Raw genomic sequence first — 15,646 nt, 5'->3', positions numbered from 1 at the left:
GCCCCACACTGATCTGTGCGATCAGTGCAGGGCAGGAGAGGAAGCTTACTGGAACCTGGATGGAGGTTGCACGAGCTCCAGGACCTTTCAATGTATACTCCAAAATGCACTGACTATTAAACCCAATCCTTTCCAGTACAATTCGTCTTGATCTTCAAAGGTAACTAATAGTGATGAGCGAATGTGCCCAGATAAGGGGTTATCCTCAGGTGCTGAGTGTCTTCGGCGTGCTCAAATAATATGTTCCAATCCCCTCGGCTGCATGTCTCTCAGCTGTTCGACAGCTGCAGCACAAGCAGGAATTACCTAACAAACAGGAGATAACTGCATGTGTTGTCTGTCGAACAGCCGCGGGGAATCATATTTTTCGAGCACGCCGAAGACATTTGGATAACACCTTCGCTCATCACTAGTAACTAACTGTAAAAAATAAAATAAAAACAACTTCCAATATTTTCTCTTATTCTCCTAGCATTTGACTTTTTTCTTTCTCCTAATTCAATCACAACTCTGAGAGGCAGAAAGCGTCTCCTCATGACGGACTAGACTTAGCCTAGTATTCCACAGACTGACGTTCATCCAATTGTCCAGCCTGTATTGCTGCACTGCGAGGGGAGATGCCTGGCAAAGTGAGCTGTGTGCCTGATGATGATGACGGACGACATAATGCTTTTGTCAGACTGCCACGTCGTTGGTTTTTAGCTATTGATTATAAAGGGGACGTGTTTTTGTTGCCAGCATATATACCGTACATATATGTCGTGTTAATATATTGTTTTTGTTTTGTATGTTATTACAGGATCTACCAAGAATGAGACGATCACCAAATTTTTACAGCTTTGTATATTTCCCCGCTGCGTGTTCTCCTCCATCGATGCTGTATATTGTGCCCGGTTTGTCGAGCTTGTCCACTTACAGAAGACGCCTAACTTTTCTACATTGCTGTGCTATGACAGAGTGAGTATCCCGCACAGCATGTATCTGGCACGTTATCCCTTTTAGCCATGTTCCCTCCCAGTTGGTTAGTGCTGTTTCCGACTTCTGTACAGGTGCTGATAAATGTTGGCCATGATTGTCTCCAATTTTTGTTGCCTGCAGTCATTTTTACACGGTTTTGTATTCTATGAACAGCTTGATAATGTTTGGTCTCATTATGAAACCCTTCTCTACGGTTGTAAAGGGGTTGTCCACTTCTGGATATCCTCTGGTTTTCCATGCAGGAACCTAAATGAACATCGGTGGTCTAGCTCTGCTGGCACTGTTCCACCGATGTCAATGCTGCGATTCCCAGAGGGTGATGGGACTATTGTGTCACGTTCCCGCTGCAGCCAATGAGCGATCGCTGATCGCCTGCAGCTTGTCAGTATTGAGCCAGCACGGTCGTCTGCTGTGATGAAATGGGAATGGCTGCAGCCAAACAGTGACCGCTCATTGAGTGCTGCGGGCACATGACAACACAGTCACATCACCCTCCAGAAATAGCCATGCCGGCGCCAATGGCACCGCGACGGTGTGGGAGCAGAGTGTCCACTGGTTTTATTTTTCATGATTAAGCAGGAGTTATGTAGTCATGGACAGCCCCTTTAAGCATGAGAAGATGATGGTAGAATCAACAGATTGTACTTCCATGTATAGTCCTTTCTGGAGAAGCAGCTCCTCAGGGTCTGATAACTGTGATCTTCTGATGTGCAGGTCTTCTCCGACATCATTTACACTGTTGCTAGTTGCACAGAAAACGAAGCCAGCCGTTACGGACGATTTCTTTGTTGTATGCTGGAAACTGTGACTAAGTGGCACAGCGATCGTGCGGTGTATGACAAGGTGAGGAAATGTGATCATGTCATGTATGTACTGTGCCTTAGGTGGCCACTTTTGTTTTGTTTTTTTAAGTCTTGTTACTCCCTAGGCTCCCAGTTCCTTATGCTGTGGCCTCAGTCTTCTGTGGCCGACCATTGCTTTCCCAGTAGGTCCGTGCTGTTACGTCTATCTGTGACATTCCTGTACAGTACCCCATTTTCGTCTAGAAAGAGAACTGTGATATATTGTATTTGTGTGTTCTAATTTTTGCAGGCTACATTTTTTTTCAGTATTACAAAATCTATACCCAGACATTCACTGCCAATATATTTAAAGCACCCTCTTCTGGTATGTATCTGCCCTCTGCAAGCATATGAATATCGAACAGTGTACATCTGATGGAGAGGTCTGTAATTGTTATTGTAGGTAACTTTCAGCTGTGAGAAACAGAATCTTAAAAATAAGTTTAAAAATACTCACCTTGTTCAATTTCTTTTTAAATCAATAAATTGCATTTTATTTCATGAAACTAGTATTTGATGCAATGGCAAAACAGAACTTAATATTTGGCACTTAAACCTTTGTTTGCAATTACGGAGGTCAGATGTTTCCTGCAGTTCTTGACCAAGTTTGCACACACTGTAGCAGGGATTTTGGCCCACTCCTCCATACAGATCTTCTCCAGATCTTTCCATTATCGGGGCTGTCACTGGGCAACATTAAGTTTCTGCTCCGTCCAAAGATTTTCTATTGGGTTCAGGTCTGGAGACCAGCTAGACCACTCCAGGACCTTGAAATGCTTCTTAAGAAGCCACTCCTTAGTTGCTCTGGCTGTGTGTGTCATTGTCATGCTGGAAGACCCAGCCACGACCCATCTTCAGTGCTCTTTCTGAGGGAAGGAGGTTGGTGGCCAAAATCTCACAATACATGACCCCATTCGTCCTCCATTCAAGACAGTGTAGCCGTACTGTCCCCTTTGCAGAAAAGCACCCCCAATGTATGATGTTTCCCCCCATCATGCTTCATGGTTGGGACGGTGTTCTTGGGGTTGTGCTCATCCTTCTTCTTCCTCCAATCAAGGCGAGTGGAGTTGACACTTAAAAGTTCTATTTTGGTCTCATCTGACCACATGATCTTCTCCCATGCCTCCTCGGGATCATTCAGATGGTCATTGGCGAACTTTACACGGGCCTGGACATGTGCTGGCATGAGCAGGGGAACCTTGTGCGCCCTGCAGGATTTTAATCCATGACTGCATAATGTGTTATTAACGGTAATCTTTGAGAATGTGGTCACAGCTCTATTCACGTCGTTAACCAGGTCCTCCTGTCTAGTTCTGGGATGATTCCTGACCATTCTCAGAATCCTTACCCCATGAGGCGAGATTCATGGTGCCCCAGACTGAGGAAGGTTGACAGTCATATTGTGTTTCTTCTATTTTGTAATACTTGTGCCAACAGTTGTTGCTTTCTCAAAAGGCTGCTTGCCTATTATCCTGTTGCCCATCTCAGCGTTGTGCAGGTCTACAATTTTGTCCTGGTGGCCTTAGATAGCTCTTTGGTCTTGGCCATGGTGGAGAGGTTGGACTGTGTTTGTCTGAACAAGTGTCTTTTATACAAGTAATGAGTCCAGACAGATGCAATTAATACAGGTAATGAGTGCAGAGTAGGAGGCTTCTTAAAGAAAAGTTAACAAGCCTGTGAGAGCCAGAAAGATATTTATCTTCCTCTGTTTTTTGCTGTGCTCGGCTACTGCAGCACAAATGTGATTTTATCACAGTTCAAAAGTAAGGATATAAAAAAATCCATTGACCATCTGATGGTATTCTCTTGTGTGCACTTACTGGGAATGCACTAGAGAGGAAGGTGAGCAGGCAAAGTCTACACAGAATGTGCATTATAGATGGATTAAAAAGGACCTGTGCCCTGTATATTCATATTCTGTACCAAAGACAAACTATATTTTTTAGAAAAATAGGTCAAATGAACATTAAAGGGATTTTTTGCACTTTAAAAATTGATTTAAGGATATGATTTTGTGGTGCTCACTAATATAATATTCTCCTCCCCCTCGTGTGTGCCAACCCCCTCGTGTGTGCCAACTCCCTCACCTGCACTGAGCTCCAGTTCTCAAAATGGTACATGATGGAGGAGCACGGGACGAGACCTGTTCACCAGCCTCCTCTAGTTAAAAACCCGCTTTGGACAGGTCTGGTCACAGGTTCCTCCGTCAGCTGTGGTTTTGAGTAAGGGCCCCACAATCGTGTTCACAACACATTTGCTAAATTAAAGGCAATGTGAACAATTTCTTTAATGTTAACAATTTCAGGGGGATACCATGGGTATAAGCCCGGCTACTTAGAGGATAGCACTAAGTGGGGGAAAAATGTTTGTTCCTCCCTGTGAGCTGTATCCGCTCCTCGGACAGCAGGCTTGTCCATCATAGGCAGACATGATCTGTATCTGGTCTGCTCCATTTTTTTTCTCTCTCAAGTGGTGAGGATGTCTCCACCACATGACAGACTTGGGAGGCCATAGTGTGAACACCATTCTAGTGGAACATCTCTGGGGTGCGTTAACTCCTCATTGCTTATTCCACGGAGTAGAGCTGGCTTCTTTACATTCGTCAGAGTCATGAGAAGTTGATCCTGCTGACGCCCAAAGATGACGGACAGGTGAGTATTGCAGAGTAATGTTTTGTTCTCTTTACTGCCCCTCCTTATTTTCCTAGTTTGTTAGGTATAGCAGTTATGTCTTTTGGGTTATCCCTCCTTTTTTCCTTTTTTATTTTTACTAGTGATGGGGGACTTCTCTTTTTAGTGCTTTTAGCACATTTTGGGGGCTTTTTCGCTTTGTCCCTCTGGAGCTTCTTTCCTTAAACAGGTCCTTGGCATTCCTTGCTGCAAACCTCTAGTGGGAACTGTGCAACTTTAACCTTATTCTGGCTTACTTGCACACTTCTCCCTTTGAGTCGTTCTGCCCAAACTTTACCTGTAAGGTGGCTTTCCTAATGGCCATCACATCTATTCCAGCGTTTTGGAACTGGGCACTTTCTCCTGCCATTCTCCCTTCTTTTTTTTTTGTTCCTCACAAGGATACTATTGTCCAGTGTTGCCCTTTCAAAGATTGACTCTGCTTCCATAATTAAGGAACATATTGTGTTGTCTTTGTTTTTGCTCTTTCCCTGGATTGGGTTTGGGGGTTTCAGTTTGGTTTTTATGATTACTCAAGGCTGATTAAAGGTCTATGTTGACCATTATGAGCTGTATTGGGATCCTTATCATAGGCTTCTCAGAGGATATCTCCCCCATTTGTGCACACCTTGTGGAATGAGTGAACGGTTGCGGCCTCTTGGGTCATCAGGAACCAGTCGCGCTTTTCCCTATTTTCCATGAGGTGGTTTTTTTCAGTCTTTCTTTCCAATGGAAAGCTGTTGACTTTTGCTAATTTTTGCTGTTGTTTCTTTGGGTTAATGTCCTGGTGGTTATGATTACTTTCTTGTTCTATTGCTTTTAGCACATATTTGAGAAGCCTGGTGTCTGAGGAGAGGGGGTAACACAGTGGGCAGAGTCAACATTTTTTTTGGTGTTTTGTTTTTTTTCACCATTCCACGAAATAGGCGATGTGTGTTGTCTAACTGTTCATAATCCCCTTTAATCATGAGACTTGAGGGTCGTTGAGTCTCCTGTGTGACTGAAGCATTGGTTCTCCTTTATGGCCGCCCTTCGGTTATTTTCTACAGGGCTGACCGTTATGAGCTCTTTCACTTCATAGATGTGAATGAAGCTGTGGTTATGGATGCATTACCCCTCCATTTACCGCAGACTTATGAAGTTTGCCGAATAGGCATGGAATGAGGAGGGCTCCTGCTCCCTGCTATGACCCCCTCAGAAGATCATGGTATTGTGGCCCTTTTGTACGAGGGGTTTGGTGAGGTAGAATGCTTCCTAGCTTTTCTGAATAGTTTATAATTTTGTATTTGAGTATGTTTAGTACTCTGTAGTCCCCCCTGAGTCTGAAAATAAAAGCTGCATCTATATTTTTGGCGGGATGTAATCTGTGTGTTCAGGAGGAGAAGTGTTCTTCTGTCAGGCTGGGTTTGACAGTAGACGATATGCGGTTCTGCGCTCCGTATCTTCTTGTGAGAATACTTCATGTCGGGATTGTGAACTGTTCAGCTTCATCATCAGCTGCAGACAACTGATTACAATCCCCAGCACCAAATTTAAATATTCATGCCGCTTCTGACAGTTTTCTTTCTCCTCGCTAACACATTTCTCAGCCAAATTTTTCGCTGTCACTTCCTGCTGCATGTCAGCCATTCATGTCAGCAGTCAGTGAAGCATTGACTTTCATTTCTCCTATGTTTGTACGCTGGATTCCGAGCTGCGATAGGGTTTGTTTTCTGTATTACTATTACTTGGGGAGAAGGACCTTGCTTGTTCATTGCAGCCACATATCCGGCAGTGGATTCACAAGGGCTGATCTTAAAGGTCAAACATCCCATTATTAAAGAAGCACTCGCATAAAATTTTTTATCCTCTTTGTATATTGCAATCATCATATTATACAGCACTGTGTACTTACAATTGCTCATTTTGCCTTTCTACCCAGCTAATTCTTCTCTTTTCTGTTATCTCTTTGACATCAAGTGATTAAAACCTGAATCCCTCTAAAGGCCCCGTCTCACATAGCGAGATCGCTAGCGAGATCGCTGCTGAGTCACTAGTTTTGTGACGCAACAGCGACCTCAGTAGCGATCTCGCTATGTGTGACACGTACCAGCGATCAGGCCCCTGCTGTGAGATCGCTGGTCGTGTCGGAATGGCCTGGACCTTTTTTAGGTCGTTGAGGTCCCGCTGACATCGCTGAATCGGTGTGTGTGACACCGATCCAGCGATGTCTTCACTGGTAACCAGGGTAAACATCGGGTTACTAAGCGCAGGGCCGCGCTTAGTAACCCGATGTTTACCCTGGTTACCAGCGTAAATGTAAAAAAAAAAAAAAAAAACAGTACATACCATCTGATGTCCGTCAGGTCCCTTGCCGTCTGCTTCCTGCTCTGACTGAGCGCCGCAAAGTGAAAGTGAAAGCAGATCACAGCGGTGACGTCACCGCTGCGCTCTGCTCTCACTGTACGGCGGCTCAGTCAGAGCAGGAAGCAGACGGCAAGGGACCTGACGGACACCGAAAGGCGAGTATGTACGGTTTGTTTTTTTTGGTAACCAGGGTAAACATCGGGTTACTAAGCGCGGCCCTGCGCTTAGTAACCCGATGTTTACCCTGGTTACCTGGGTGCTGCAGGGAGACTTCGGCATCGTTGAAGACAGTTTCAACGATGCCGAAGTCGTTCCCCTGATCGTTGGTCGCTGGAGAGAGCTGTCTGTGTGACAGCTCCCCAGCGACCACACAGCGACTTACCAACAATCACGGCCAGGTCGTATCGCTGGTCGTGATCGTTGGTAAATCGCTATGTGAGACGGGGCCTTAAGCTCCATGTAGAAACAGGAGGTCAATTTTCTTTGCATAAGTTATGATTCACTGCAAAAGTCTAGGGCAAAATGGTAAGGAGTGGAGCAGCAGGGTCAGGAGGTGAAGAGGGAAATGATAAATGACAAGAGACTTCCTGATTCTACGTGGAGCAGAGAAAAGAGAAGCATTAACTAAGTAGAAAGGCAAAATAAGCAATTGTAAATACACAGTGCTGGATAATCTGATGATTGCTGTATATTAAGAGGATACAAACTTTTATGGGCATGCTTCTTTAAAGGGTGCGTCCATTCTTATGTATAAAAGTAACGGACTAATCTAAACCTAGCATAAGTTATACGTGCTTACTCCTGATATTGGGCAAGCTAATATTAGCCACCAATTTACACCTTTTATTTGCGGTGGATGAATGGAAACATTTTTTTTTCCTCCCAAGACTCTGGAGATCACACGGACTCCTAATACTACGTTTAAGGATGCTTTCACACATCAGTTTTTTGCCATCAGTCACAATCCGTTGAATGTTTGAAAAAAACTGACCCGTCGTAGATTGTGAAAAACTGATGCGAGGAATCCGTTCTTTTGACGGATCCGACTAGCTGATCCAGCTAATTGGATCCTAAAAAAATCGGAGCATGCTCAGTTAAAAAAAAAAACGGAATCTGTCGCTGGATTCTGTCATTTGACGGATCTGGCTTCATAGGGTTCCATTGTAGCAAACGACAGACGGCAACGGATCCGACTGACACAAAAAACGTTACTATGTCCGTTTTCTCCAGCCGCCGGAAAAACAATTTTCGACGGATCCGGGGAAAAATGGATGAAACGTGAGGCCATCCATCGCTAATACAAGTCTATGAGAAAAAAAAAAGGGTCCGGCGGCAACTTTTGCCGGATCCGTTTTTTTTTCAAATTCGCTGGATTGTGACTGCAAAAAACTGATGTGTGAAAGCAGCCTAATAGAGAGTGTAAGTTCTGTCATCTTTAAAGGGAACCTGTCACTCCCAAAATCGAAGGTGAGCCAAGCCCACCGGCATCAGGGGCTTATCTACAGCATTCTGTAATGCTGTAGATAAGCCCCCAATGTATCCTGAAAGATGATTAAAAGAGGTTATATTATACTCACCCAGGGACGGTACCGCTGCAGTCTGGTCTGATGGGCATCGCGGTCCGGGGCCTCCCATCTTACGATGATGTCCTCTTCTTGTCTTCACGCTCCGGTGCAGGCGTACTTTACCTGTCCTGTTCAGGGCAGAGCAAAGTACTGCAGTGCGCAGGCGCCGGGAAAGGTCAGAGAGGCCCGACGCCTGTGCACTGCAGTACTTTGCTCTGCCCTCAACAGGACAGGTAAAGTACACATACTGTCGCAGCGTGAAGACAAGAAGAGGACGTCATCGTAAGAAGATGGGAGGCCCCAGACCGCGACGCCCATCGGACCAAAACAGAACTGGGACCGCCCAGGTGAGTATAATCTAACCTCTTTGTCTCATCTTTTAGGATGCATTACAGAATGCTGTAGATAAGCCCCTGATACCGATGTGCTTAGCTCACCTTCGATTTTGGTGGTGACAGGTTCCCTTTAAAGATAAAGGAAAGTGACACTAAACCAAACGTTGGGACATTTAAAAAAAAAATAAAAAAAAATCGCACACACATTCATGAAATATGTGTAGGTAAATGTTTCTGAACACTTTCCGTACCTTTTTGCATTGTTGTTTTTTCTCTCTCTCAGGATTGTGGAAGCTATCCAGGTTTTGTTACCATTCTAAGGGCATCCAATTTTGATGGCGGAAACAAGGCTGACCAGTTAGATTATGAGAATTTCCGGCATGTCGTTCACAAATGGCACTATAAGCTGACTAAGGTATAGTTGGCAAAAATATATTTTTTTTTCTTTGAAGAGAACATTCGAGATTAGCAAATCTGTTTGCAGTATCCAGCTCAGCAATATTCTGTGGCTGTTGGACAGGAGCCCTGCAAACTACTCCAACCTGTTGGCATCCGCCATGCTTCCTCTGGTTCGCTCACCTAGTGCCACATAGTGTGTATGCATTATGTCGCAACAATGAAGTCTCATCTGATTGGCTAATCAAGAGAAGCCACGGACGCCAGTTGGTAGAAGGTGGCTCGCAAGGCTTCCGGCCAGCAGTCATGGAATACAGACTAGTGTCCTAGCGAATAGATTCACTCCTCTCTAGAGAACATGGAGTATATTTAGCAGGTCTGGTATTATCTCGTCACTTTGTTACATATTGGGTCACATCAAGTATAGTTTATTTTGGGGGGATTCCACCCAAAATATAGCATTTTCCATATAATAGTAAGCCAAATATTAGGCAGTAGGCAAAATTGGGGCATTATGTTATATTCCCTTCAAGAGATATTGGCATTTTTCTGTTCTTGTTGTGGCTGCCATTTTGCAATAAGGGAGAATGAGAAGATCAGCCGAATTGGACATCACTTTTAGAATTGGCTGCACAGAAGCTGACAGTAAACATTTATTCTGATTGTATTTAATTAAAATCAGCCCGAAGATTTATTGGTTTACAATTTTGCACCCTTGGTTGCACTTCCTGTTGCCATTTTTGCAAATATGCCAACGCAAGAAAACCGAAATCCCTGTACTGAAATGCAGCCTAATTATATTTTCAGTTGAAATCTGATTTGAGTGCTGTACTTTTACTCTATAGTTTACGGGGGGTATCTGATTTGCTATCCACCTGGGTAGAGCAGCCGCCTTCTTCAGTCTGGGCCCTTCCAACACAAAACCATACAAGATGTAACACACCGATAAGGGTCTAGAGAGTGGGTCAGTGTAGTATGTGTGCGGCTTTGACTGTGCTATGTGTTATTTTGCAGGCGTCTGTTCATTGTCTCGAGACCGGAGAATATACCCATATCAGGAATATTCTTATTGTGCTGACCAAAATCTTACCTTGGTATCCCAAAGTGATGAACTTGGGACAAGCCCTGGAACGAAGAGTGCTCAAGATCTGCCAAGAGGAGAAAGAAAAAAGACCTGATCTTTATGCATTGGCCATGGGGTAAAATACAAGCGATATTGGCAGTCATTGATTGTAAAATGGGCTAGGAAAAAGGGAGAAACATGGTGCCTCCTAGTGCAATAACTTGGAAGATGGGTTTCCAATCCCAGGCTGCTACCAGCCCCTCGCAAAGCCACTCACCTTAGGAGTTTATGTAGCAAGCAGACACAACACTGTATGTTATCGGTCTGGGTACACCAGGAGCCTGATTCAGCTGCTTGTGATGTCTGGGCATCAACGCAAATACCTAACATGAAGGCCAGAAAAAAATACTGCACTTCTTCTGATCCAGCAGGAGGTGGATGAATTGTGTGTTTTATTGTTAAAGTTACTCAGAAGTGTGTGTAACCTAGTCCTTTGTTGTAATGTATACACTCAGACAGGAAGTGCAGTGACCCACGACAAGATTTTGAAGTTAACCAAAACCAAAGTACTAAAAAAAAAAAAATAAAGTGAAAACCCAAAGACATTTAACAACAAATTAACAAATGGGCAACAAGCAATAAATAACGAAGAATAAAATTGTCCGTTTTAAGCAGACACCCCCTCCTTATTGTGCCCTTTCCCAAAGCACCCTGCTTTTCCACTGATATCCCTTTTTCTCTCTTAGGGCACCTTCTTACTTGTGAGAAATACGTCTGAGTCTCGCAGGTTAAAACCCTGCTCTGGCGCCGGCACTCCAGAGTGGAGCGTGCGGCTCCATGTATTGCAGTGCGGCCGCACGCTCTGCTCTGGAGTGCCGGCGCCAGAGTCGGGTTTTTACCTGCGAGACTCAGATGTATTTTTCGCGCAAGTGAGAAGGAGCCCTTATAATATTTTCCACACTGATGGCCCCCTTTCCCGCGCGCTCTGACGGGCCCCTTTCCCGCGCGCTCTGACGGGCCCCTTTCCCGCGCGCTCTGACGGGCCCCTTTCCCGCGCGCTCTGACGGGCCCCTTTCCCGCGCGCTCTGACGGGCCCCTTTCCCGCGCGCTCTGACGGGCCCCTTTCCCGCGCGCTCTGACGGGCCCCTTTCCCGCGCGCTCTGACGGGCCCCTTTCCCGCGCGCTCTGACGGGCCCCTTTCCCGCGCGCTCTGACGGGCCCCTTTCCCGCGCGCTCTGACGGGCCCCTTTCCCGCGCGCTCTGACGGGCCCCTTTCCCGCGCGCTCTGACGGGCCCCTTTCCCGCGCGCTCTGACGGGCCCCTTTCCCGCGCTCTCTGACGGGCCCCTTTCCCGCGCTCTCTGACGGGCCCCTTTCCCGCGCTCTCTGACGGGCCCCTTTCCCGCGCTCTCTGACGGGCCCCTTTCCCGCGCTCTCTGACGGGCCCCTTTCCCGCGCTCTCTGACGGGCCCCTTTCCCGCGCTCTCTGACGGGCCCCTTTCCCGCGCTCTCTGACGGGCCCCTTTCCCGCGCTCTCTGACGGGCCCCTTTCCCGCGCTCTCTGACGGGCCCCTTTCCCGCGCTCTCTGACGGGCCCCCTTTCCCGCGCGCTCTGACGGCCCTCTTTCTCCAGGATCCAGCAGATAAGCATCTGGTTGCCAAAGTATCTGGTCCAGGGCAAAGTTGTGGTCTCCAATAGACCAGCTTCTTCTCAGCCATACCCTGTGACCTGCAAGGTTGTTCTGTTCACATAACCTGATCCAGCCGTTCAGACATGCCCTCTTTAAATCCCTCTTTAGTCCACGCTGCTACCTGTGAATGAATATTTTTTTGCTACCTATTTGTTACTTTATCATATATAATTTATCTATATAGTTTGCTTTTACTCCTCCCTCTGGGTTTTTGCGTTAAACTTTTTAGTCTATGTTCACACATTGCGTTTTTGTTGTTTTGTTTATGCCAAGTGTAAGCTGCTTATCAAAAGCAGGTTTTGCTCAGTTTTAGCTGCGTTTTTTGCTGCGGTTTTGTTAGTACATCTGTCTCTAGTGCATGCTGATAGTTTAGGTCATAATAAATAATTCTGATTCTACTACATCAGGTTTTGGCATCAAAAGTGCAGCAGAACCTAAAACCTGCATTTTTTGCTCTTACCCACTGCTTTCAATGGGTGAAAATGCTGAAACAAATGACATGCTGCATTTTGTTAAAAAAACACGCTCTTATGATAAAAGACAGGAAAAAAACCAAGGTGTGTGCATGAGATTTCTAAAATCTGTTCGCCTTTGCTGGTACTGTGAAACACAGCTGAAAAATTGCATTAAGAAGCTGCAAAAACGCAACGTGTGCACATAGCCTTATAGTACTTTTTGTTTTGACTCATTTTTGAGGTCAGGGGTCACTGCACTTCTTAGTGTATATATTGCAACCAAGGACTCTGTTCCATTCTGCCTGATGAAGACATCAGCCTGATGTTTTATGGGTTTTATATCTCCACCTTTTAAGTCTCTCTGTTGTTTTTGTATACTTTTGAATAACTTTTTAACTCTAAAATCCTGGTTTTGTCCACCTCCCACTATATATCTACTTTGTATTCGGTCTGGACTTCCTCCACCAGAAGTGCCCGGGGTGCAGTATTTCTCTCCGGACGACTTACTGGATGTGAAAAGCAAAGATTAGAATATTTTCTCATGTAGGCAGGAAACGTGACACATAAATTTGTCTCAGAAATTAGTTTCTGTTCCTATTAAACAAGTTGTCCAAGATGCAGTACTGTACAGACAAAAATACAAATGTCCATTTAGAAAGAATTTCGTCTATTAGTTGTCACAATTCATGAAACTCGGATATTTCAGCAACACATCTAGCAATGGTTTTGAAGTCAGGACTTGGGAGTAAAAGCCGCATTTTGCCAACACACTGGAGCATAAGATGCACCCCAAATTTCCACAGGAGGAAAATAGGAAAAAAAAATTTTTAATGTGTAAATAGCGGCCCATCGTATAACTTACCGGAGGGGTGGTGGTGCGGTGTCACAGGAGGCAGGAGCAGGGCCGCTGCTGCAGGAAGCCAACCATTGCGGGAATGGGGCTATGCTACGGGCCCTGGGCTGGGAGGAGGGGGTGCCTTAGTCGTGCGAGGCAGGAGCCATTGATATCTGGTGGTGGGCTGCAGGGAAATGTCGGCGATACGAGGCAGGAGCACATTGATATCTGGCGGTGGGCTGCAGGGAAATGTCGGCGGTGCGAGGCAGGAGCACATTGATATCTGGCGGTGGGCTGCAGGGAAATGGCGGTGCGAGGCAGGAGCACATTGATATCTGGCGGTGGTCTACAGGGAAATATCGGTGGTACGAGGCAGGAGCACATTGATATCTGGCGATGGGCTGCAGGGAAATTTCGGTGGTACGAAGCAGGAGCACATTGATATCTAGCGGTGGGCTGCAGGGAAATGTCGGCGGTGCGAGGCAGGAGCACATTGATATCTGGCGGTGGGCTGCAGGGAAATGTCGGCGGTGCGAGGCAGGAGCACATTGATATCTGGCGGTGGGCTGCAGGGAAATATCGGCGGTACGAGGCAGGAGCACATTGATATCTGGCGGTGCGAGGCAGGAGCACATTGATATCTGGCGGTGGGCTGCAGGGAAATGTCGGCAGTGCGAGGCAGGAGCACATTGATATCTGGCGGTGGGCTGCTGGGGAATGTTGGAGGTGTGAGGCAGGAGCACATTGATATCTGGCGGTGGGCTGCAGGGAAATGTCTGCGGTGCGAGGCAGGAGCACATTGATATCTGGCGGTGGGCTGCAGGGAAATATCGGCGGTACGAGGCAGGAGCACATTGATATTTGGCGGTGGGCTGCAGGGACATGTCGGCGGTGCGAGGCAGGAGCACATTGATATCTGGCGGTGGGCTGCAGGGAAATGTCGGCGGTACGAGGCAGGAGCACATTGATATTTGGCGGTGGGCTGCAGGGACATGTCGGCGGTGCGAGGCAGGAGCACATTGATATTTGGCGGTGGGCTGCTGGGGAATGTTGGAGGTGTGAGGCAGGAGCACATTGATATCTGGCGGTGGGCTGCAGGGAAATATCGGCCGTAGGAGGCAGGAGCACATTGATATCTGGCAGTGGGCTGCAGGGGAATGTTGGAGGTGTGAGGCAGGAGCACATTGATATCTGGCGGTGGGCTGCAGGGAAATGTCGGCGGTACGAGGCAGGAGCACATTGATATTTGGCGGTGGGCTGCTGGGGAATGTTGGAGGTGTGAGGCAGGAGCACATTGATATCTGGCGGTGGGCTGCAGGGAAATATCGGCCGTAGGAGGCAGGAGCACATTGATATCTGGCAGTGGGCTGCAGGGGAATGTTGGAGGTGTGAGGCAGGAACACATTGATATCTGGCGGTGGGCTGCAGGGAAATGTCGGCGGTACGAGGCAGGAGCACATTGATATCTGGCGGTGGGCTGCAGGGGAATGACGCGGGGGGCGGTGCATGTGCAGATGTAAATAGATCCTGCCGTGTGCGCGCTATAGAGCTGGGCAGTAATTCACAGGGTCGTTGTCTTGCACTGGTAATTACATTGGTATATTTAACATGTTGTGCGAATTGCAGCTACTCTGGACAGTTGAAAAGCAGAAAATCTTTCATGGTACCTGAAAATGAATTTCATCATAAAGATGCCCCTACCAGAAGCGTCATTCCAGCTACTGTGCAGAACGGACCAGGAGCCGTGAGCCAGCCGGCATCTGTGATGGTGAATGCAGCTAAGCCCGAGGAAACCAGCGCTGAGGATATAGGTCAGTATACGCAGACTACATGCCACCGACATATGTGCAGTCCAAGACCTTCCATGCAACTAAATCATATGGGACAATTTATCAAAGCTTTAACGCTGTATTTAACCCCTTCCCGACATTTGACGTACTATCCCGTCGAGGTGGGGTGGGCCCGTATGACCGCCGACGGGATAGTACGTCATCACCGATCAGCGGCGCTCACGGGGGGAGCGCGGCCGATCGCGGCCGGGTGTCAGCTGCATATCGCAGCTGACATCCGGCACTATGTGCCAGGAGCGGTCACGGACCGCCCCCGGCACATTAACCCCCGGCACACCGCGATCAAACATGATCGCAGTGTACCGGCGGTATAGGGAAGCATCGCGCAGGGAGGGGGCTCCCTGCGGGCTTCCCTGAGACCCCCGGAGCAACGCGATGTGATCGCGTTGCTGCGAGGGTCTCCTACCTCCTTCCTGGCTGCAGGTCCCGGATCCAAGATGGCCGCGGCATCCGGGTCCTGCAGGGAAGGAGGTGGCTTACCGAGTGTCTGCTCAGAGCAGACACTTGGTAAGCCTGCAGCCCTGCACAGCAGATCGTCGATCTGGCAGAGTGCTGTGCACACTGCCAGATCAATGATCTGTGATGTCCCCCCCTGGGACAAAGTAAAAAAGTTAAAAAAAAT

At 47.2% G+C, this 15,646-nt stretch overlaps 1 protein-coding gene across 1 annotated transcript in view; it reads left to right on the top strand.

The window, feature by feature from the left end:
• The window catches only part of THOC2 (THO complex subunit 2), a 158,267-nt gene that overhangs the window by 99,584 nt on the left and 43,037 nt on the right, over positions 1–15,646 (top strand). The window contains exons 25-29 of the mRNA XM_077285105.1: positions 800–957; positions 1,693–1,821; positions 9,019–9,150; positions 10,146–10,330; positions 14,801–14,985. Of these exons, the coding sequence (XP_077141220.1) occupies positions 800–957; positions 1,693–1,821; positions 9,019–9,150; positions 10,146–10,330; positions 14,801–14,985 (789 nt within the window). The remainder of the gene's footprint in view (positions 1–799; positions 958–1,692; positions 1,822–9,018; positions 9,151–10,145; positions 10,331–14,800; positions 14,986–15,646) is intronic.

This window comes from Ranitomeya variabilis, chromosome 2, assembly GCF_051348905.1.
Source record: "Ranitomeya variabilis isolate aRanVar5 chromosome 2, aRanVar5.hap1, whole genome shotgun sequence".
Classification (NCBI taxonomy): Eukaryota; Metazoa; Chordata; class Amphibia; order Anura; family Dendrobatidae; genus Ranitomeya; species Ranitomeya variabilis.
The sequence above is the reverse complement of the archived record's forward strand: the minus strand, read 5'-3'. Positions and strand labels throughout refer to the sequence as shown.